The 22,442-nt window shown below is 64.7% G+C and overlaps 2 protein-coding genes across 2 annotated transcripts; one reads left to right on the top strand and one right to left on the bottom strand.

Annotated features, from left to right (window-relative positions):
- Positions 1-2,838: 2,838 nt before the first annotated feature.
- Positions 2,839-8,684, top strand: MUC1 (mucin 1, cell surface associated). The gene is made up of 7 exons (XM_063176243.1): positions 2,839-2,991; positions 3,631-4,235; positions 4,490-4,563; positions 4,666-4,808; positions 5,042-5,160; positions 5,243-5,389; positions 8,140-8,684. Exons 1-7 carry the CDS (start codon positions 2,949-2,951, stop codon positions 8,212-8,214), a joined length of 1,206 nt encoding a protein of 401 aa, XP_063032313.1. The 5' UTR covers positions 2,839-2,948; the 3' UTR covers positions 8,215-8,684.
- A 2,665-nt stretch (positions 8,685-11,349) lies between these two features.
- TRIM46 (tripartite motif containing 46) lies at positions 11,350-22,423 on the bottom strand. The gene is made up of 10 exons (XM_063176638.1): positions 22,282-22,423; positions 19,631-19,886; positions 17,848-18,191; positions 17,223-17,366; positions 17,003-17,098; positions 16,625-16,878; positions 16,410-16,531; positions 13,900-14,199; positions 12,354-12,651; positions 11,350-12,021 (listed from the first exon to the last, which is right to left on the bottom strand). Exons 1-10 carry the CDS (start codon positions 22,342-22,344, stop codon positions 11,646-11,648), a joined length of 2,253 nt encoding a protein of 750 aa, XP_063032708.1. The 5' UTR covers positions 22,345-22,423; the 3' UTR covers positions 11,350-11,645.
- Between the last annotated feature and the right edge of the window lie 19 nt (positions 22,424-22,442).

Raw genomic sequence — 22,442 nt, 5'->3', positions numbered from 1 at the left:
CATGCGGGGCTGTGTCCGCCAGGGGGCGCCGCAGGTTCGGGGCCACCGGCCCGGGGTGGGGACGGGGAGAGTCGGGACCACCGGACACGGACACACGGACACACCGGACACAGACACACGGACAAACGGACACGGACACACGGACACACCGGGCATGGACACACCGGACACGGACACACGGACACACGGACACACCGACACACCGGGTACGGACACACCGGACACGGACACACGGACACACCGAGCACGGACACACGGACACACGGACACACGGACACACCGACACACCGACACACCGGGTACGGACACACGGACACATGGACACACCGGACACGGACACACCGACACACCGACACACTGGGTACGGACACATGGACACACGGACGCACCGGACACGGACACACGGACACACCGGGTACGGACACACGGACACACCAGGCATGGACACACCGGGCACGGACACACGGACACACTGGGTACGGACACACGGACACACCGGGCACGGACACACGGACACACTGGGCATGGACACATGGACACACCGGACACGGACACACGGACACACCAGACACACCGGGCATGGACACACCAGGTATGGACACACGGACACACCGGAACGGACACACGGACACACTGGGTACGGACACACGGACACACAGACACACCGGACCCGGACACACGGACACACCGGGCACGGACACACGGACACACCGGGCATGGACACACTGGGCATGGACACACAGACACACCAGACACGGACACACGGGATCCACCGGGCACGGACAGGCTGGGCACAGGGAATACACTGGGCATGGACAGGGTGGATACATAGGGCCCACCAGACAGGGTGGGCGTGGGCACCTGTGACCCACTGGACATGGCGAGGTTGGGCACGCAGAATCCATTGGGCAGGGTGGGGTTGGGCAGATAAAACCCCTAAGACACAGACAGGGTGAACACATGGAGCCCCTGGGGTGGTGGGCACACAGGACCCACCAGACGTGGGCAGGGTGGGCACATGGAACCCACTGGGCATGGATTGGGTGGACACGTGGGACTGACTGGGCAGACAGGGTGGACACACGGAACCCACTGGTCATTGGCAGGGTGGACATACAGACCCACAAGACAAGGTGGACACACAGACCCACTGGGCATGGACAAGGTGGGCACATGGAACCCACTGGGCATGGACAAGGTGGGCACATGGAACCCACTGGGCATGGTCAGGGCGGGCTAATGGCCCCTGCTCCCAGGGCTGGTGGGTGAGAGCTGTTGCTGGGACCCCTTCTTGCCCCTCAGCCCCACACACAGCGTGTCCCCTGTGGGGTCTGCAGGAGGAAAACTGCACCCCTCACTCCGGGGGGATTAGGGCTGGCTCAGGGGAAAACCCCCAGAGCTGCGTGGGGAGGGGGATGAGGGCTGGAGCAGAGGGCAGCAGGGTCAGCATCACTGCACGGGGAGAGCCTTTCCCGTGGTGAGGCCTTTTGGGAAGGAAATGTTTGCCCAGAGGTGCTGCCTGCACGTGGCCTGGCTTGCCCAGGCTGTGGCTGCTGTGGGGAGAGCAGAGTGCTGTGGGGAGAGCAGAGTGCTGTGGGGGGAGCAGAGAGCTGTGGGGGGAGCAGAGTGGTGTGGGGGGAACAGAGAGCTGTGGGGGGAGAGCAGAGTGGTGTGGGGGGAACAGAATGGTGTGGGGAGAGCAGAGAGCTGTGGGGAGAGCAGAGTGCTGTAGGGAGAGCAGAGAGCTGTGGGGAGAGCAGAGAGCTGTGGGGAGAGCAGAGAGCTGTGGGGGGAGCAGAGAGGTGTGGGGAGAGCAGAGAGCTGTGGGGAGAGCAGAGTGGTGTGGGGGGAGCAGAGTGGTGTGGGGAGAGCAGAGAGCTGTGGGGAGAGCAGAGTGGTGTGGGGAGAGCAGAGTGGTGCTGTGTCCCACTCCACCTGCACATCCATCCCTTGCCCTTGTCCCCCCTCCCTGCTCCCCTTCTCAGCACCGCCTCAGAACCCTTTGGCGTGCCTGGGGTGGCACTTTGGCCTCGCACGAGGCTGGCCAGGAGCCAAATGTGGGGATCCCAACCACGACCTCCCCAGGAACTGGGACCCTCACAGGAATCAGCACCTTGCTGGGACACCGGGGCTCTCCCAGGGATTAGGAATTTCTGCGCAGTGGCACCAGTACCTTTTGATGCCCATCTGTGCCAGGAGCACATGTCACCTGCGCCCAGGCACGGGCGGTGCCCGTTACCTCTGGGGTGGGGCGCTGGCACCTGGCATCCCCCGTGTCCTGGCTGGGGATGGGGGTTCGTGCCTGCTGGGGGGGGCCCTGGCACTTGCAGGGAGCCTGCAGGGAGGCGCTGGGATGTGGTGGGGCCCTGGGCTGTACCTGCGTAATCGTTTCGGGGGGGTCACCGCTGCTTATTTGAGTGTAGGGCGAGGCGATGACCAGCCGCTAATGATTAACCCTGGGCTGAGCCCGAGGATGAGGCCCCCCCTGCGCCAGGGGCTGGGGGGGCTCCCTGTGCCCCCCGTGCCCCCCATCCGGGCCGGTAGCTCAGCGTGGGCAGCCTGGCAGATGCTGCTCCACCCCTGCACCAGGATGCCCGGCTGCTGTCCCGTCCTGTGCCCACCGGGGCTGTGCCCACCCGAGGCGCGGGGACGCTGCCAGGGGCATCTCCAGAGCCAGGGAAGCGTGAAGGACCCAGCCTGGGGGGCTGACGCTGTGCGTGCCCCCTGGGCGCCCTGGCACCCCTGTGCCAAGCGGGGCAGAACGACCCCCCCTGCCTGGAGCCGGCGGCGGGGCGGGGCCTCCCCACCTGCTCCAGGTGCTCTATAAAGCTCAGGCCGCTGCCGAGCTGCCAGTTCCGGATCCCTGGAGTGAGGAGTGTGCCACCGGCTAACGGGAGAGCAGCCGCTGCCGAGCCCCGAGAGGCGCCGGCACCCCCTGGACCAGCCCCATGGCGTTCCCTGTCCTTCTGCTGCTGCTGGTGCTGGGCACAGGTGAGGGGCTGGGCACAGGGGAGGGCAGGGGGAGCAGAGCGGGATCCCTGTCCAAGTGGGGACTGGGGGATGCTGGCACCAGTGGCATCCTGGCACCCTGTCCTGGCTCTGGGGTGCAGCACCCCGGGGCTGGTTGTGCCCAGGTGCGTTGGTAGCTGGGGGCTCAGGGCACGGCCCCTCTGCCGTGTCCACAGCTCGGCCAAGGGCTGGGCTGTGCCGGGACCAGCCGGAGCAGGCTGTGCCCGGGGCTGGCGGGCTGGAATGCAGGTGTGTCCCGCTGAGCACCCAGACCCCGCTGGGAACCTGCCCGAGAGCTGCCCGTGCTGGCCCCCAGCCAGGCCAGGCAGGTCTGGAGGGCACGAGGGCACCCAGCTTGTCACCCACAGCAAGGGGAGCTTTGTTGGGTGGCATGCCAGGGTTTGCAGGGCTGGGCATGGCGCTGGTGTCAGTGCCCAGCCAGCTGCACCTGGACCCTTGGTGGTGCCGCAAGTGCCCGATCTTGGGGTGTTGCTGAAGGTCCTGTTTGCCTGGTGGGTGCTGGGGGTTGCGGTGCTGCCCACAGTGCCCAGCTGATGAGGTGTTTTGGGTGAAACCTTCCCTGACCGAGCTGCAGGCGTTGACTCCAGGGGTTTCCTCCAGGTACCCGTGCCACGACCACCGAGACAACCATGGAGATGGAAACCACCGAAACGACCACCGTGGAGATGACCACGGAAAGCACCGCCAGCACCTGGCTGCCAAATATATTCCCCAAAAGCACACGGGCCAGCCGGCCCCAAACCCCCGGCTTCCCCTACGCCACCGCGTCCCCTGGCAAAAACACCACGAACTTCCAGTTTGGCAACCACTCCACCAGCAATGCCACATCCAATGGCACCGTGGTGCCTGTCCCCAGCAGCCCGGCCATCCCCCATGCCAATGCCACCTCAAACGGCAGCAGCTGGGCACCCCACCTTGGCACCAACGGCAGCTCTGCCGCTCCCACCGCCACGCACGGCAGCACCCAAGGCAACGGGAGCACCAGTGCTCAGGTGTTCCCCACCCAGATAACGTCTGAGAGCAGCACAGCTCCCACCCAGGGTGGTCCCAACCCCAGCAAAACCTCAGCCCAGCTGCCTGGTCCTGCCCAGCTGCTCGTCCGTGTCCCGCTGTCCTTCCGTATCATCAACAGGAGCTTCAACGAGAGCCTGCGTGACCCAGCATCAGAGGATTACAGGAGCCTGAGCCGCACTGTCCTGACCATGGTGAGTCCCAGCCCCACCAGCAGAGGCTCTGGGCTGTGCTGGGAAGGACCCCCCTCAGTTTGGGGCAGAGGTTGTGCTGGGAAGGAGCCCCCTCAATTTGGGGCAGAGGCTGTGCTGGGAAGGACCCCCCTCAATCTGGGGCTTTCCATGGAAGCATCCATTCTGCCAGTTCTGCACGGAGACAGGAAAGTGGGGTGTCTGTGTCTGTGTCTGTGTCTTGGGGAGGTGGCCATGACCTCAATGCTTCCTTCCAGTTCCAACACGTCTTTGGCTGCCCGGGCTGCATGGGCACGCAGACCTACACCGGGTGCAGTGAGCTGCAGTACAGGTGAGCAGCAGCAGCAGCGCCACTGAGGTGTCCTGCAGCGTATCCCCCTGGTTTGTACCCCCTCAGGGGGCAGTCCGGGTGCTGATGTCTCCTCCCATGCAGCCAAGGCTCGGTGCAGGTCCAGTCCACCCTCGTGTTTGGGAACGGAAGCGACGCCGTCACTGCCGACGCTGCTGAGCAGCGCCTGAGGAAGAGCCTGGACCAGAATGGCTTCATCATGGGCCTGCAGCTGGACAGCATCCAGAGTGAGAACCTGGGGAGGGACGGGGATGGAGCCTGGGGGAAGCTTGGGGGGCTCCAGAAGCATTGCCCTGTCCTGGTTGAGGCCGGGGCTTGCAGAGGGTGGGGCACATTCCCAGTGCCTGTGTCGGGCAGGATCCCTCTCAGCAGGGCTCAGACCCTGTGTCCTGTCCCAGGGCCCTCTCAGGGCTCTGTCCCAGCTCTGCCTGTGGCGCACACACAGCTCTGCTCCTTTCAGGTTCTGCAGCAGTGATATCCCCAGCTCCAGCGCCCATGATCCCGGACTGGGCCATCGCTCTGTTGGTCCTGGTCAGCATCCTGCTGCTCTTCACCATCTTCACCTGCCTCCTCCTGATGGTGAGGCCCCATCCCCAGCCCTCACCTGCACGCTGTCCCTGTCCCCACACCAGCCGAGCTCTGAGCCCTCTCTCTCCCCAAGTCCACCTGCACCTGCCGCCGCAAGAGCCGAGGGAAGCTGGACCTGCTCAGCCAGAAGGATTCCTACCACCCCATGGCTGAGTACCTGCAGTACCAGAGCCACGGGCGCTACGTGTCCCCCAACAGCAAACCCAACCCCTACAGCCAGGTGAGAGCTGGGCGCCCACACACCTGGGGGCTCCCAGGGAGCAGGGCTGAATCCCTGCGTGCGTGGCTGGGATCCCTGGGGGAGTGGGAGGTGATGGCAGGGCAGGGATGGGGATGGCAGGGCAGGGATGGCAGGGACAGGGATGGCAGGGACAGGGGTGGCAGGGCAGGGACGGAGATGGCAGGGCAGGGACAGAAATGGCAGGGACAGATGGCAGGGACAGAGATGGCAGGGCAGGGATGGGGATGGCAGGGACAGGGATGGATATGGTGGGGCAGGGACAGAGATGGCAAGGACAGAGATGGCAGGGACCAGGATGGCAGGGACGGGGATGGCAGGGCAGGGATGGAAATGGCAGGGGCAGAGATGGCAGGGCAAGGACAGGGATGGCAGGGCAGGGATGGAGATGGCAGGGAAGGGACAGAGATGGCAGGGACGGAGATGGCAGGGACAGAGATGGCAGGGCAGGGACAGGGATGGCAGGGCAAGGACAGGGATGACAGGGACAGAGATGGCAGGGCAGGGACAGGGATGGCAGGGACAGAGATGACAGGGACAGGGATGGTGGGGCAGGGACGGGGATGGCAGGGACGGGGATGGTGGGGCAGGGACAGGGATGGAGATGGCAGGGATGGAGATGGCAGGGACAGAGATGGCAGGGACAGAGATGGCAGGGCAGGGACAGGGATGGCAGGGCAAGGACAGGGATGACAGGGACAGAGATGGCAGGGCAGGGACAGGGATGGCAGGGACAGAGATGGCAGGGACGGGGATGGCAGGGACGGGGATGGCAGGGACAGAGATGGCAGGGACAGAGATGGCAGGGACAGGGATGGCAGGGACAGGGAAGGCAGGGACGGGGATGGTGGGGCAGGGACAGGGAAGGCAGGGACAGGGATGGCAGGGACGGGGATGGCAGGGACGGGTCTGGCAGGGACGGGGATGGCGGGGCAGGGACGCTGCGCAGGGAGCTCGTCCCTCCCCAGCCCTGCCGGCAGGTGAGTGTAACATTCACGCCTGGCTGGAGCAGCAACCAGCGCGGGCACACCCGGCCCGGCTCCGGGGAGCTCCCCCGACCTTGGGCAGCCTCTCCCCGTGCCCGGCATCCAGGGGGCTTGCTGCCTGCCCACCCTGCCCCTTCTCCTGCCCCGCTGCGTCCCTCAGCTCTGCCGTGGGTGGGAGCAGCGCTGGGGCCCTGCAGAGCTGACGGAGGCGGTGCTGAGGAGGTGATTCCCGCAGCCAGCATCCCTCATCCCGCACCGGCAGCTCCCAAACTGCAGCCGGAGCTGCTGCTGTGCCTCCGGGAGCCACAGAGGGCTCTGCCAGGCGATGCTGGGCACGGGGGGGCCGCTCTGTGCTCCCCCCAGGCGGGGCCGTGTCCAGCTGCTCCGGCTCGCTGAGAGCAGCTCACCCTGAGCAAATACCAGGGGCCTGGGTAAATATTTACCCTCGCACTCGCCGGGCCGGCTTATCGTGCGGGAACACGGCCGGGGCCGCCGCGGCTCCTCCTGCGCACGGGGAGCGGCGGCCCGGGGTGTCCCGGGGGGCCCGGGGTGCCCGCAGTGCCCATGGATGGGGGCCCGGGGTGTCCCTGGGGGCCCAGGGTGCCCATAGTGCCCATGGATGGGGGCCCGGGGTGTCCCTGGGGGCCCGGGGTGCCCGCAGTGCCCATGGATGGGGGCCCGGGGTGCCCACAGTGCCCATGGATGGGAGCCCGGGGTGCCCACAGTGCCCATGGATTGGGGGCCAGAGTGCCCACAGTGCCCATGGATGGTGGCCCGGTATGCCCACAGTGCCCATGGATGGGGGCCCGGGGTGTCCCTGGGGGCCAGGGTGCCCACAGTGCCCATAGATGGGGGCCCGGGGTGCCCACAGTGCCCATGGATGGGGGCCCAGAGTGCCCACAGTGCCCATGGATGGGGGCCCGGGGTGCCCACAGTGCCCATGGATGGGGTCCAGAGTGTCCACAGTGCCCATGGATGGGGGCCCAGCGTGCCCACAGTGCCCATGGATGGTGGCCCGGTGTGCCCACAGTGCCCATGGATGGGGGCCCGGGGTGTCCCTGGGGGCCCGGGGTGCCCACAGTGCCCATGGAGGGGGGCCCGGGGTGCCCACAGTGCCCGTGGATGGGGTCCAGAGTGTCCACAGTGCCCATGGATGGGGGCTCAGGGTGCCCACAGTGCCCATGGATAGGGGCAGCAGCCCACCACGGTGGGAGGATGCAATTTTTGCTTGTCCACAGTTGGCATGGAGAGGGTGCAGATCTTCCTGTGCCCACCACAGTGGGAGGATGCGATTTTTGCTTGTCCACAAGTGGGCATGGAGAGGGTGCAGATCTTCCTGTGCCCACCACGGTGGGAGAATGAGATTTTTAGTGTTCCATAGTGGCCGTGAAGAGGGTGCAGATCTTCCTATGCCCACCACAATGTGACGATGCGAATTTTGCTTGTCCATAATGGGCATGGAGAGGGTGCAGATCTTTCTGTGCCCACCACAGTGGGAGAATGAGATTTTTGGTTGCCCATAGTGGGCATGGAGAGGGTGCAGGTCTTCCTGGGCCCACCATGGTTGGGAGGCTTGCCCATAGGGGGCATGGAGAGGGTGCAGATCTTCCTGTGCCCACCACAGTGGGAGGATGCGAATTTTGCTTGCCCACAGTTGGCATGGAGAAGGTGCAGGCCTTCCTGTGCTGCCCTAGGATGGGGGCTCAGCCCAGCCCTGACGCTCCTCTCACCTTTCCCGCCCCGAAGGTGGCCGGCGGCAGCACCACGAGGTCGGGCACCTTCACCTACACCAACCCCGCCGCCGGCTCCGACAACCTGTGAAGGGCTGGCTGGAAGCAGCGCGGCTGCCCAGGGGAGGGGGCAGCCCCAGCAGAGAGGCGCCCCCCGCTCCCGGGAGGGCAGCACCGGCCCCGGGCGCATCCCCCGGTGCTGCCCGGCCGTGGGCAGCGGGAGCCGGACGGTTCTGGAGCAGCCGGATTCGCGCACATGACAGAACTGCACGAGCGGAGATGGGCGAGGGAGGGAAGATCCCCGCACACAGCCCACGGTCCCCGCGCTCGCTTGGCTTTGCAACCCCGCTCCCGTGCCAGGAGGACGGGGCTCGGGCTCCCGCTGCGATTTTTGTGGTGTTGTTTTATATAAATGTCTCTGTTTGCGGGGTGTCGGTGCCGGGCTTGGCTCGGCGGGGTGGCAGCTCCTGGGCTGGGGTGTGTTTATCAAATAAAAGGATGGGGGGCAGCCGTGCGCCAGGGGGGCTTCTCTGGGACAGGGCTGGCGCCCGCCGAGGTGCGGCCTGGGCTTGGGTGGTGGCTCTTGTTTGCCATTCCAGGCAACGCTGGCCTTGCTGCTGGGGATGTCACCGTGTCACCCCCTCTGGATGTCACCCATCCCGCCAGACCCCGTCCCTCTCACCCCTCCTGGCAGTTTCTGCCCACGGTTTGCCGCGTCTGGTTTGACGCGCCCGCTTTCCCCGTGGCTGCACAGGTGGAATGCTCAGCTGCACGTGTGCCCCTGGCTGCCTGCAGCGTGTCCTGCTCCCCTCTTCCTGTGAGCCCAGGCTCTTCCAAACCCTCACCGAGCCCCAAACAGGCTCCGGTGGATGCTGCAAGAAGAGGCTGCGTGGCAGCAGCAGGGCACAAACCTTGGGAGCAGCCATCCCTGGCGGCCCCCTGGCAGCTCCAGTTTGAGCTGGGCCCCGTTCCTGGGCACTGGGAGTGTTTTGGCAACGGCTGAAAAGGCAGAAAAACAAGGAAAGCAACCCTCGCCCAAAGAAAAGCCCGTGTGGTGGCAGGCACGGGGCCAGGGCTTGGCTGGCTGGGAGCAGCCCCAGGAGCAGCACTTGGGCAGCTGATGGAGCCCTCGGCCACAGAATGTGGGCTCTGGGTGGGGCCCGCGGCTGTGCCAGGTGCCCAGGAAGCCTGGCACGTGCTGGCAGCTATCAGAGCTGGGCTGGGGTGCAGCCAAGGGGTCTCTGGAGAACAGGGGGCTCCCCGAGACTGCTTGGGGGGTGCATTGATGGGCGTCTGGCACAGTGGAGCACCCCCCCACCCCCAGATCCATCCTGCCAGCTGGATATGGGGTCGTGTGCTTAGCACAGAGCCCCAAAGGGGATGGGGTGTGCCTGGCACTGCTGCTTCCCCCCTCAGCCCCCCCCAGGCCTGGGCAGGGCCCCAGGGATCAGAACAGGGCCCTGATTTGAAGGGCTGGGCCCTACAAAGAGTTGCCTGTTCACAGAGAGCTCAGCCCCTGTGGGCCCGTCCCCTTCCAGCTCCAGGGACAGGCACCCACCCACCCGTGGCCCCTCCACCTGCCATGCAGAGCACCCAGGTGAGGGGGTCCAGCTCCAACACCCATCTGAGAAGGTGCCTCAGCACCCAGCAGCCCCCCGGGCTGTTCTGGCTGCCCATGGGACTCCCCAGCAGTGCTGAAGTTTATTCTGGGCCCAGTGGAGAGCTGTCCCCTCCTGTGATGGGGTGGCAGTGACCCACGTGGCCAGGCAGAGCACGGGCAGGACCCGACACGTCAGCGCTGCCCGGGCTGGGCACGGTTGGCACCTGCTGGCCACGGCCCAAAGGACAGCCCGGCCCCATGGCCCCGGTGCCGTGCACGCCTCTGGACACGTGCTGCTGGACAGCCTGCTCTCACGGGCCCACGGCCAGCCCAGCAGCACAGCCCTGCTACCCCACAGCTCTGTGATCCCATAGCCCTCAGACCCCACAGCCCTGCTACCCCACAGCTCTGTGATCCCATAGCCCTCAGACCCCACAGCCCTGCAAATACACAGCCCTGCAGCCCCACAGCCCTGCTACCCCACAGCCCTGCTACCCCATAGCCCTGCAGCCCCACAGCCCTGTGACCCAGCAACCCTGAGACCCCATAGCCCTGAGACCCCACAGCCCTGAGACCCCACTGCCTGCTTCCCCCACAGCCCTGCCGCCCCACAGCCCTGCTATCCCACAGCTCTGAGACCCCACAGCCCTGAAAACCCACAGCCCCATGACCCCACAGCCCTGTGACCCTACAGCCTTGCCACCCCACAGCCCTGCTACCCTACAGCCCTGCAGCCCCACAGCCCTGCTACCCTCCAACCCTGCAGCCCCACAGCCCCATGACCCCACAGCCCTGAGACCCCACAACCCAATGACCCCACAGCCCTAAGACCCCACAGATCTGCAGTCTCACAGCCCCATGACCCCACAGCGCTGAGACCCCACAACTCTGTGGCCTCACAGCCCTGTGACCCCACAGCCCTGCAATCCCAAAGCCCCGTGACCCCACAGCCCTGTGACCCTGGAGCCCCGTGACCCCACGGCCAACCCAGCTCCCCATGTCCCTTGTCACCCTGTCCCCATGCACACTCCAGCCCCACAGACAGCTCAGTCCCATGCTCCCCCTGTGCCAGGGAGGCTCTGGAACGAGTCTGGCATTGCAGTTTATTGTAGGAAACCATGAAAATACAGCGTTTGTTGTAACAGAACCCAGGAGAAATGACAGCAGCTCGGACAGAGCCCGGCGTGGGACTGCTGGCACAGCCCCCACGGCTGTGCTGGGGCTCCCTGGCGGGTCAGATCCAGACCCTGCAGGCCCAGCCCACGCCGGCCATGGGTTGGGCACCCAGAGGTGTAACGGGAGCCAAGCGTGGCCCTGAGGCCACGTGCAGGGCTGGCCAGGCACGTTGCTCCCCAAGGCCAGCGCAGAGCAGGCGGCAGGCACCGGGGTGCCCGGCAGCCCACGGGAGGGACCCCACGCTGGCTGTGTGCAGGGGCTGTGCCTGGCTGCAGCCAGATGATCCACGTTGAAAATGAGCCATTTTACAAAACACCTTCACACCTTGTTCCAGCCCAGCCTCCCCCCACCTCCCTCTCCCCCACCCCAGCTGCCTCCCCCACCCCAACCAGCACCCGGCCTCTCCCCTGCACTGTCACCCCACTGTCACCTTCCACCCCCCTCCCTGCGCAGCCCCGTCCCCCTCCCTGACCCCTCTCTAGGGCTGACCCTCTGCCAGCCCTGCCCACAGCCCCAGCCCAGAGCAGCCTGGGGCTGAGCTCGAGCCAGGGCCGGGCAGACAGGGTGAGGAGGGGACGGCAAAGCTGTCCCCGTCCCCCCCATCCCACAAAACAAACACCTGGCCTGTCCCCGGTGGCGGCAGGGCCGGGTCCACCCCTGCTCTGCTCTGCTCTGCTCCCTGGCCACTTGTGTCCCCCTGGTGCTCGCAGGGTGCCCGGGGGGCGTGTGGGGACCGCGGGCGTGGCTCAGTCCAGCTTGGCAAAGTTCCCAATGGTCACTTTCCTCTCCTGCTTGTTGGCCACCAGCTCCTGCAGGTGCAGGGCCCCCCCTCCGATGAAGCAGAAGGCGGGGCAGACGGGCCCCGAGCAGTCCACGCCGCACTCCCAGAGCTCGCGGAAGGACACGGCGTCGTAGAAGCTCACCTTGCCCTGCTCGTAGTCCAGGCAGATGCCAATGCGCGGGGGCAGGGGCACGGTGCAGCCGTTGGGGTCGCGGGACGTGAGGGCCGAGCCGTGGGACAGCAGGATCTTGCCCATGCCAATGGTGAGGAAGGCGTAGGGAGGAGGCGCCTCCACCGTTGTGTCCTCTGCCCCGCTGTCGTGGCCACTGTCGGGGTCATACCTGTGGAGGGGGGACAGGTGAGTCCTGCCACGGGAAAGGCTGGAGATCCCTCCACACCTCCAGGGATGGGCACCCACCCAGGAGGGCCCTGCCCTGCCTGTGGCCTCTCCACCTGCCATGCAGAGTGCCCAGGTGGCGGGATCCAACTCCAATACCCATCTGAGAAGGTGCCTTAGCACCCGGCAGCCCCCCTGGGTGGATTGGCCACTCATGGGACTCCCCAGCAATGCTGAAGGTGTTTATTCTGAGCCCAGTGGAAAGCTGTCCCCTCTCGGAGCCCCCTGACACCCAGCTGGGGAGGTAGGAACAAACCCTGCACCCTCCAATCTCACCTGGGGCTCACCACGTCCTGCGGCACCTGGAACCACTCCTGCAGCTTGCTCTCCAGCCCCACGCCCACCTTGACCAGGTAGGAGCTGGGGTCCACGCAGCAGGCCCAGTAGCTCTTGCCCTGGGTGATGGCCACGTCGCCGATGACCAGGTCGATGGACAGGTGGCAGCTGGTCATGAGGCGCTCGGCGGCGAAGAGCATGGGGATGCCGGGCACGCTGCGCACCGCGCGCTGGTCCTTGCTGATGGCCAGCCGGTCCCGGTTGAAGCCCCAGCGGTTGTCCAGGAAGAAGTTGAGGACTGTGGGGAGCAAAGAGGAAAAAGGTGAGCAGCACAGCACAGCGGGGCGCCCCGCGTTGAGCCAAGCACCCATGTGTGGTAATCACATATCCTCTGAACAGAGAGAGACGTAGTTCTCCCAGGATTTTCCTGGGAAGCTGTGAGAAAGCTCAGAGAAAGAATTAAAACAATTATGATCTCAATCTCTGCACGTAGCAGCCAATCTGTTTGTCAAAGATGTTTACAAGAAGCGGCTGTCCCTTCTTGACCAACAGGCGAGAGAAGATTCCTAAAGGCCAATCAAGTCTTAGGTCTACCTTTGTTTCTATAAGAACTGTAGATTTCTAATAATAAAGTGCCTTTCATGCCTTCTGATGATGGAGTCTCACCTTTGTCTGACCCCGAGACCCCCCCCGAGAGAAGGTGACCCTGACAAGATCCCGTCCCCTCTCACCTGGGGTGGGTGGGTGACACCCCTTTGGTGACAATTGGTGACCCCGACATGACCCCATCCCCTCTCACCTGGGGTGGGTGGGTGACACCCCTTTGGTGACAACTGGTGACCCCGACATGACCCCATCCCCTCTCACCTGTGGCAGGCAGGTGAACACCCCTTTAGTGACAATTGGTGACCCCAACGTGATCCCATCCCCTCTCACCTGGGGTGGGCGGGCAGGCGATATCCCTTTGGTGACAATTGGTGGCCCCAACGTGATCCCATCCCCTCTCACCTGGGGCGGGCTCGCAATACCCCTGAGGTGACAATTGGTGACTCTGACATGATCCCATCCCCTCTCAACTGGGGTGGGTGGGCGATACCCCTTTGGTGACAACAGGTGACCCCGACGTGATCCCACCCCCTCTCACCTGGAGCGGTGACAATTGGTGACCCCGACGTGATCCCACCCCCTCTCACCTGGAGCGGTGACAATTGGTGACCCCGACGTGATCCCACCCCCTCTCACCTGGAGCGGTGACAATTGGTGACCCCGACGTGATCCCACCCCCTCTCACCTGGAGCGGTGACAATTGGTGACCCCGACGTGATCCCACCCCCTCTCACCTGGAGTAGCGACAATTGGTGACCCCGACGTGATCCCACCCCCTCTCACCTGGAGCGGTGACAATTGGTGACCCCGATGTGATCCCACCCCCCTCTCACCTGAAGCAGCGACAATTGGTGACCCCGACGTGATCCTCTCCCCTCTGGGCAGGCAATACCCCTTTGGTGACTATTGGTGACCCCGACATGATCCCATCCCCTCTCACCTGGGGCGGGCGGCGTGTGCAGGTAGATGTCCTCGCTGTAGTCCCCAAAACCCGCCTTGTTGTAGCCCTTCACCCGGAGCACGTAGACGCTGTCGGTGTCCAGGTACTCGACGAGGGCGCAGGTGCCCCTGACCTCCTCCCGCCGCTGCCACAGCTTCAGCCCCTTGGCCTTGGCGTCGGTCTTGCGGAACTCCACGGTGTAGTGCCAGGCGGGCGGCGAGTGCTGCGGCAGCCGCCAGCACAGGAAGATCTGGTCGTAGGTGTAGGTGCGCTGCGTGTCGATGACGGGGGCCTCGGGCGCTGCGGGGAGAGGCGGCAGCGGGCGTCAGGCAGCATCCCCCACCCCGTGGGCAGGGAGGCGGCCGGACGCAGGGAGGGGGCATTCCGGGATTCCGGACGGACGGACGGACGGACGCACAACCAGCGGAGTCTAAAGGGGTCTGACTGCGGAGGACCGTGTGTCGGCACCGGAGGAGAGCGAGAGTCGGGGAGACAGAGGAGCTGCTGCTGTGGGGCTCCAGGGACCAGACAGGCCGAGTGCAAGTCAGGAGGGAGGAGAGAGAGAGAGAGAAAGAGAGAGAGTGGAGGCAGCAGGAGAGGAAGAGGAAGAGGAGGAGGAGATGGGGATGGAGGGTGGTAGAAGGTACTGGCAGGAACAGAGGCAGGGAGGGGAGGGGAGATGAAGGGTGGCAGGTGGGAGAGGGGTAAGGAAAGGGTGGGAATGGGGCAAGGAAGAGAAAGGAAACAGGATGAGGAGGGAGGTAGAAATGGGGCAAGGAGAGGGATGGAAATGGGAGAGGAAGAGGACAGAAATGGGGTGAGAGTAAGATGGAAATAAAGAGAGAAGGAGAATTGAAATGGGGTAACAATGGGGCAAGGACAAGGTGGGAATGGGATGCAGAAAGGGAAAGAAATGGGGTGAGCAGGATGGAATTGGGGTGAAGAGGCAGATGGGAATGGGGCGAGGGGGGAAAGAAATGGGATAAGGAGAGGGGTGGAAATAGAACGAGGAAGAGAAGGGAAATGGGGTGAAAGTGGGAGAGAAATAGGGGGGAGATGGGAAAATAAATGGTAGAGGAATCTGGACATAAATGGGGTGAAGGGGAGACAAATATGAGGCAAGAAAGGGAATGGAAATGGGACAAGAAGGGGAAGAAAATTGAAGAAGGAGAGGGGTGGAAATGGGGCAAGGAGAGGATGAAAATGGAGCGTGGAAGAGGATGGAAATGGGGTGAGACTGGGATGGAAATGGAGAGTGGGGGAATGGAAACAGGATGGGAAGAAAGCGGAAACGGCAAGGATGGGGTTGAAATGGGGCAAGGGAGAGTGGAAATGGGATGAGGAGGGAGCAGAAAATTGGATGATGAATGGGACAGAAGTGAGGTGAGCATGTGGACAAAAGTGGGGTGACAGTTGAACAGAAATGCAGCGAGGAAGGGGATGGAAACAGGGCGAGAGGAGACAGAAATGGGGCGAGGAAGAAAATGGAAACAGGACAAAAGGGGATGGAAATGGGGAGAGTGCAGAAATGGGGCGAGGAATGGAATGGAAATGGAGCAAGGAGTGGGACAGAAATGGGGTGAGAAAGGGATGGAAATGGGGTGAGAGAGGGCAGAAATGGGGCAAGGAATGGAATGGAAATGGAGCAAGGAGTGGGACAGAAATGGGGCGCGAGGGGGATGGAAATGGAGTCAGGATGGGGATGGAAATGGAGCAAGGATTGGGGACAGAAACGGGGTGAGAAAGGGATGGAAATGGGGTGAGAAAGGGATGGAAATGGGGTGAGAGAGGGCAGAAATGGGGCAAGGAAGGGGATGGAAATGGAGCAAGGGGTGGGACAGAAATGGGGCGCGAGGGGGATGGAAATGGGGTGAGGATGGGGACGGAAATGTGGCGAGAGGGGGCGGGAGGGCAGGAGGAGGGCGGCAGATGGAGGAGGCAGAGCCACCGGCTGCCAGCGCCGGCGGGCAGGACGGGGATGGAGGGGATGGAGGATGGCGGCGGAGCGGGGCCAGGGACGGGAGCAGGATGGAGGGATGGAGGGATGGGAAGAGAGAGCGGGGCGGCTCTGGGGCAGGGGTGTGACTTGCCTCAGTTACTTCGGTGACGCCTCGGCAGCGGCCGCAGCCTATAAACAAAGAGAGGTAGAAGCAGGTCTGAAACGTGTCGCCAGCGGGTCTGGCAGGGCCACGCGGCTCCTGCCCTGCGGGAAGCGCCTGCCCGGCAGCGGGGGCAGCTCCGTACTCACCCCGCGGCACTGCTGCTGCCCTCACCTGGCACCACGGCCCTGCCTGCCTGCCCCTGGCCCCGGCGCCCTGGCACAGGGCAGGGCAGGGGTCTCTCTGGGGGCTGCTGGGGCGGGGGCTGTCCCTGACGGGGAGGGGGCACCGGCAGATCCGCGAGCAGCCGTGGCTGAGCTGCAGCTCCGAGGCGGGCAGGGACCCGCTCTGCCCGCAGGGGCTGTGCCTGGGCACGGGGCACAGCCGGTGCCCGGGTCCCGGTGCCTTTACCTCGGATGAAGGCCAGGTCAGTGAGCAGCTTCAGCTCCCTGCTGACATCCAGCTGGAAGTGGCTGAAGGAGGCGTTGGCTGCAGGACGGAAGCTCTGCAGCGAATCGGTGGCCCTGAGGATCCTGCAGCGCAGGAGAGCGGCCATGTCAGGGTGGCACCGCGGGCACCAGAGAGTCCCAATGCTCCCTGGCAGCTCCACGCCCGCAGCCCAGTACCTGTTGTGCAGCTGCTTGGCAGCCTGGACAAAGCAGGGGTGGTCAGTCTCCTTCAGCACCTCCTGGGCATAGCCCACCATGCCCGAGTTCTCCAGCATGGCCTGGTGCTCCCGGATCTGGCCGTGCAGGCTGGCCAGCCGCTCCTGCTGGCACTCCTCGATGGCCTGCAGCAGCGTGGCCCGCTTCTCCTCCAGCATGGCACAGAGCCCCTGGATCAGCTGGGACACCTCTTCCTTGGCCTGTGAGCCGTTCACCTGCCGGGCACAGGCATGGCAGGGTCAGCGTGTGGCACCCTCCTGGGATCAGAGGGGACCGGGCTGGCTGTGCCACCCCTGCCTAGGGACAACTCAGGGACAGACGGACACCCTCTGCCCTTACCTCTGTGTGCTTCACTGTCTCCTCCAGCTCAGCAATCTGGGTCTGCACCGTGTCCTGGCTGCTCAGGATGTAGGCGAGGCTCTTTGTCAGCTTCTCCTGCAGGAAGGTGATGAGATGTGGCGCCAGCAGCCCCCGCCCCACACCCCCCCCCGTCTGCACTGGGGCTCTGTGGTGCCCCCAATTCCCCACAGAGCCCCAGCCTGGCCCCAGGAGCCCTTACCCTGAGGGCCTGGTAGGCGCTGAGCACCGGGGTGATCTTGTGGCTGGTGTGGGTGCGGCGCACGCGGCAGAGCTGGCACACCAGCCGCTGGCAGGTCTTGCAGTAGTGAGTCACCTCCTCCTTGTGCTCCGGGCACATCAGCCCCTGCACGAGCACAGCAGGGCTCAGCGGGGCTCTGCACCTCCCTCCACCCCCGAGAGCGCCACCCCTGCACCCCCAGATCTCAGCATCACAGAATGGTTGGGGTTGGAAGGGCACCTGGGAGATCATCTTGTTCTAACCTGCCTGACATGAGCAGGGACATCCTCAACCAGACCCCATTGCTCAGAGCCCCACCTTGGCCTTGAACACTTCCAGGGCACCGTGTCCCAGAACCACACCACACTCACTACAAGAATTTTTTCCTAATTTCTAACCAAAACTTACTCCCTTTCAATCTGAACCCATTGCTCTTTATCCTGTCACTCCAGGCTCTTGTAAACAGTCTTGCTCCATCCTTTCAAAAGCTCCCTTCAAACACCAGAAGGCCACAATTTGGTAACCCCAAACCTTCTCCTCTCCAGGCTGGACAATCCCAACCCTCTCAGCCTCAACCAGGAGGATTAAGGCGGGCAGGACGACCCACCTTGGGGCGGAAGGTGAGCGTGGGGGGCGTGGGCTCGTGCTGGGCTTTCTGCGTGCCCCAGGGGTGGTAGAGCTTGAAGCACTCATTGCAGAAGCTGGACTTGCACTCCGTGCAGCCCTTGGTGGCCTCCAGCTGCGGGGGCTTGCAGAACTGGCACATGATGGCGGCGCTGATGTTGATGGTCTGCCGGTAGCGCTCCACCACGCGCTCCAGGGTCAGGTTGCGGAAGAGGCTGCCCAGGCCCCGCTCGCCCAGGTCCACGTCCCGCTGGCAGGCGGGGCACGGGAAGCTGACGGTCTGCGGGTGCACGGCGCCCCGCTTGCGCCCCGGGTAGGTGCCAAAGCCTGTGGGAGGGAGGCGGGGATGGGGTCAGCAGGGCGAAGAGACCCAGCCTCACCTCTGCCCCTTCCTGCTGTCCCTGCTCCCAACCCCTCCAGCCATCCCTGTCCCCGTCCTTTCCAGCCATGCTCACCCCCTCTGCTGTTCCTGTTCCTTCTGCCATCCCCTCCAGCCATTCCCTTCCCCTCCATCCATCCCCTGTTCCCTCCAGCCATCCCTGTCTCTCCAGCCATCCCTGCCCTCATCCTCTCCGGTCATCCCTGTCCCCTCCAGGCATCCCCTTCTCCTCCAGCCATCCCCCTCTCCTCCAGCTGTCCCAAACCCCTCCAGCCATCCCTGTCCCCATCCCCTCAACCATCCCTGTCCTCTCCAGCCATTCCTGTCTCCTTTGCTGTCCCCATCTCCTCCAACCATCCATCCCTGTCCCCTCCAGCCATCTCTGTCCCTATCCTCTCCAGCCATCTCTGTCCCCCCCAGCCATCCCCCTCTCCTCCAGCCATCCCTGTCCTGACCCCTCTGGCCGTCCCAAATCCCTCCAGCCATCCCTGTCCTCATCCTCTCCAGCCACCCCTGTCCTCTCCAGCCATCTCTGTCCCCTCCAGCTGTCCCCATCCCCTCCAGCTGTCCCAAATCCCTCCAGCCATCCCTGTTCCCATCCTCTCCATCCTGTCCCCATCCTGTCCCCATCCTCTCCATCCTGTCCCTATCCTCTCCAGCCATCCCTGTCCCCATCCCCTCTGGCTGTCCCAAACCTCTCCAGCCACCCCTGCCCTCTCCAGCCACCCCTGTCCCCTCCAGCTGCCCCCATCCCCTCTGGCTGTCCCAAACCTCTCCAGCCACCCCTGTCCCCATCCTCTCCATCCTGTCCCTATCCTCTCCAGCCATCCCTGTCCTGACCCCTCTGGCCGTCCCAAACCCCTCCAGCCATCCCTGTCCTCATCCTCTCCAGTCACCCCTGTCCTCTCCAGCCATCCCTGTTCCCATTCTCTCCATCCTGTCCCTATCCTCTCCAGCCCTCCCTGTCCCCATCCCCTCTGGCTGTCCCAAACCTCTCCAGCCACCCCTGTCCTCTCCAGCCATCTCTGTCCCCTCCAGCCATCCCCCTCTCCTCCAGCCATCCCTGTCCTGACCCCTCTGGCCGTCCCAAATCCCTCCAGCCATCTCTGTTCCCATCCTCTCCATCCTGTCCCCATCCTGTCCCCATCCTCTCCATCCTGTCCCCATCCTCTCCATCCTGTCCCTATCCTCCCCAGCCATCCCTGTCCCCATCCCCTCTGGCTGTCCCCATCCTCTCCAGCCATCCCTGTCCTCTCCAGCCATCCCTGTCCCCTCCAGCCGCCCCCATCCCCCTCAGGCTGTCCCAAACCCCTCCCTGTCCCCATCCCCTCAGCCACCCTTGCTGTCTCCAGCCATCCCTGTCCCCTCGTTGTCCCTCCAGCCCCACCTGACTTGAGCAGGCGGTCCAGCCGGTCGGGTTTGGGGACGGCCCTGCGGCCCAGGCGGGGGCTGCGGGTGGAGGGGGTGGCGGCGGGCGAGGTGGGCTCGGAGGTGGGGTCGCAGTACAGGTGCCCGTGCTGCAGCAGCACCTCGCTGGCACACACGTGGCACACGTTGTGGGCACAGGGCAGGGCCAGCGGCTGCTTGTACATCTCCTTGCACACCGGGCACACCAGCTCCCGCTCCATGTTCTTCATGCTGGTCTGCGGAGAGAGCGGGAGCGTCACCCGCTGGGGACACGGCGGGGCTGGACCAGATGGGACCGGCACCAGGGCCAGGAGCAGGGCCAGGACCAGCACCAGGGCCAGGAGCAGGGCCAGGAGCAGCACCAGGGCCAGGATCTGGGCCAGGACCAGCACCAGGGCCAGGAGCAGGGCCAGGACCAGCACCAGGGCCAGGAGCAGGGCCAGCGTCAGGGCTGAGATCAGCACCAGGGTCAGGATCTGGGCCAGGACCAGCACCAGGACCAGAATCAGGGCTTAGATCAGCACCAGGGTCAGGATCTAGGCCAGGACCAGAACCAGGACCAGAATCAGGGCTGAGATCAGCACCAGGCCAGGACTAGGACCAGGGCTAGGATCAGGGCCAGGACCAGGGCCAGGACCAGGATCAGGGCCAGGACCAGCACCAAGGCCAGGGTCAGGGTCAGCATCAGGGCTGAGATCAGCAAGAGGGCCAGGACCAGCACCAGGACCAGGATCAGCACCAGGACTGAGATTAGCGCCATGACTGGGATCAGGACCTGGGAACAGCTCTAGGGCCAGGACCAGAACCAGGGCCAGGATCTGGGCCAGGACCAGCACCAGGGATAAGATCAGAATCAGGGCTAGGACCATCACTAAGGCTGGGATCAGGGCCTGGGACCAGCACCTGGGCCAGGATCTGGGCCAGGGCTGAGACCAGCACCAGGGCCAGGAGCAGGGCCAGCATCAAGGCCAGAATCAGGACCAGAATCAGGGCTGAGATCAGCATCAGGGCCAGGATCAGGGCCAGGACCAAGACCAGGATGAGCAGCAGGCCTGAGACCAGCACCAGGACCAGGATCAGCACCAGAACTGAGATTAGCACCGTGACTGGGATCAGGACCTGGGAACAGATCTAGGGCCAGGACCAGAACCAGGGCCAGGACCAGCACCAGAGATAAGATCAGAATCAGGGCTAGGACCATCACTAAGGCCTGGGACCAGCACCTGGGCCAGGATCAGCACCAGGGCCAGGATCAATATCAGGGCTGAGATCAGCACCAGGGCCAGGATCAGGGTCAGGACCACAGGGACATCAAGGCCATCAGGACATCAGGGCTGATATCAGAATCAGGGCCTGGGACCAGCACTAGGGCCAGGGCCAGGACCAGCACCTGGGCCAGGATCAGCACCTGGGCCAGGATCAGCATCAGGAGCAGGATCAGCATCAGGAGCAGGATCAGGAGCAGTACTGGGACCCAGGATGGGATGGAGACAAGGACAGGGACCACCATCAGGCCAATGATGGGGCCTGGGACCAGCACCAGGGACGGGATGAGGACAAACACCAGGAGCAGCAGCAGGATGAGGATCAGGGCTGCCACTGAGATGAGGAATTGAGATGGGATCAGCACCAGGGCCAAGATCAGAGCCAGCACTGGAACCACAGCCAGGAGCAGCACTGGGATAGGGGCAAAGGCTGGCACCAGCATCACGGCCAGGATCAGGCCTGGAAGTCAGGGCCAGCAGCAGGATGAAGCCCAGGGCTGCACTGGGGATGGGAACTGGGGCCACAGCAGGACCAGGACTGGGGCCAGCACTGCCACCAGGAGCAGCATCATGGACAGGATCAGGCCTGGGGGCAGCAGCATGGGCAGAACCAGGATCAGCACTGGGATCAGAGCCTGGATGGGGCCCAGGCCTGGTGTGAGGATGGGACTGGGACTGGGCCCAGGATCAGAGCAGAATCAGGACTGGCAGTGCAATGGGGAGGGGGGCACCACTGTGATCAGCACCAGGATGGGCCTGGGGCTGGGATGGGGATGATGGCTGGGATGGGGATGAGGACCAGCACTGGGATCAGCACCAGGATGGGCCCGGGGCTGGGATGGGGATGATGGCTGGGATGGGGATGGGGACCAGCACTGGGATCAGCACCAGGATGGGTCTGGGATGGGGATGGGGATGATGGCTGGGATGGGGATGAGGACCAGCACTGGGATCAGCACCAGGATGGGCCCGGGGCTGGGATGGGGATGGGGACTGGGATGGGTGTGGGATTGGAACTGGGATGGAGAGGGAGATGAGGGCCAGGATGGCGATGGGGGCTGGGATGGGGACTGGAGCTGGACCCACAGCAGAGCCCTGGGACCAGCGCCAGGACCGGGCTGGGCACCAAGATCGGGGCCGCCCTCTGGGCACCCGGTGCCACCGGCTCGACCGCGGCTCGGTGTGGGGGGGTCCCGATGCCGGGGGATACCCGGGGGTCGCTGCGGTGAGTCGAGGTGCGGGTCCGCTGCCCGCCCACCCCTCAAGGGCATCGCCCTCCCCCCCCCCCGGTCCCCGCCGCGTTGCCACGGCGACCCGGTCCCGGAGGACCCCTGTCCGCCCCCCCGCCGCCACCGCGGCCGCTCACGCTGATGCGGACGAGCGCGTCCATGATGGAGGTGAAGGTCTGCAGGTCCTCGCCCTCGGCCATGGCTCCGCTACCCGCGCCCGTGCCTGCGGCGGCGGCGGCAGCAGCGGCGGCCGCGATCGCCCCGGTGTGTTGCAGGGAGCGGCGGAGCCGGGGGGGAG

Source organism: Melospiza melodia, chromosome 25, assembly GCF_035770615.1.
Source record: "Melospiza melodia melodia isolate bMelMel2 chromosome 25, bMelMel2.pri, whole genome shotgun sequence".
Lineage (NCBI taxonomy): Eukaryota > Metazoa > Chordata > Aves > Passeriformes > Passerellidae > Melospiza > Melospiza melodia.
This window is presented reverse-complemented; position numbering and strand designations above follow the sequence as displayed.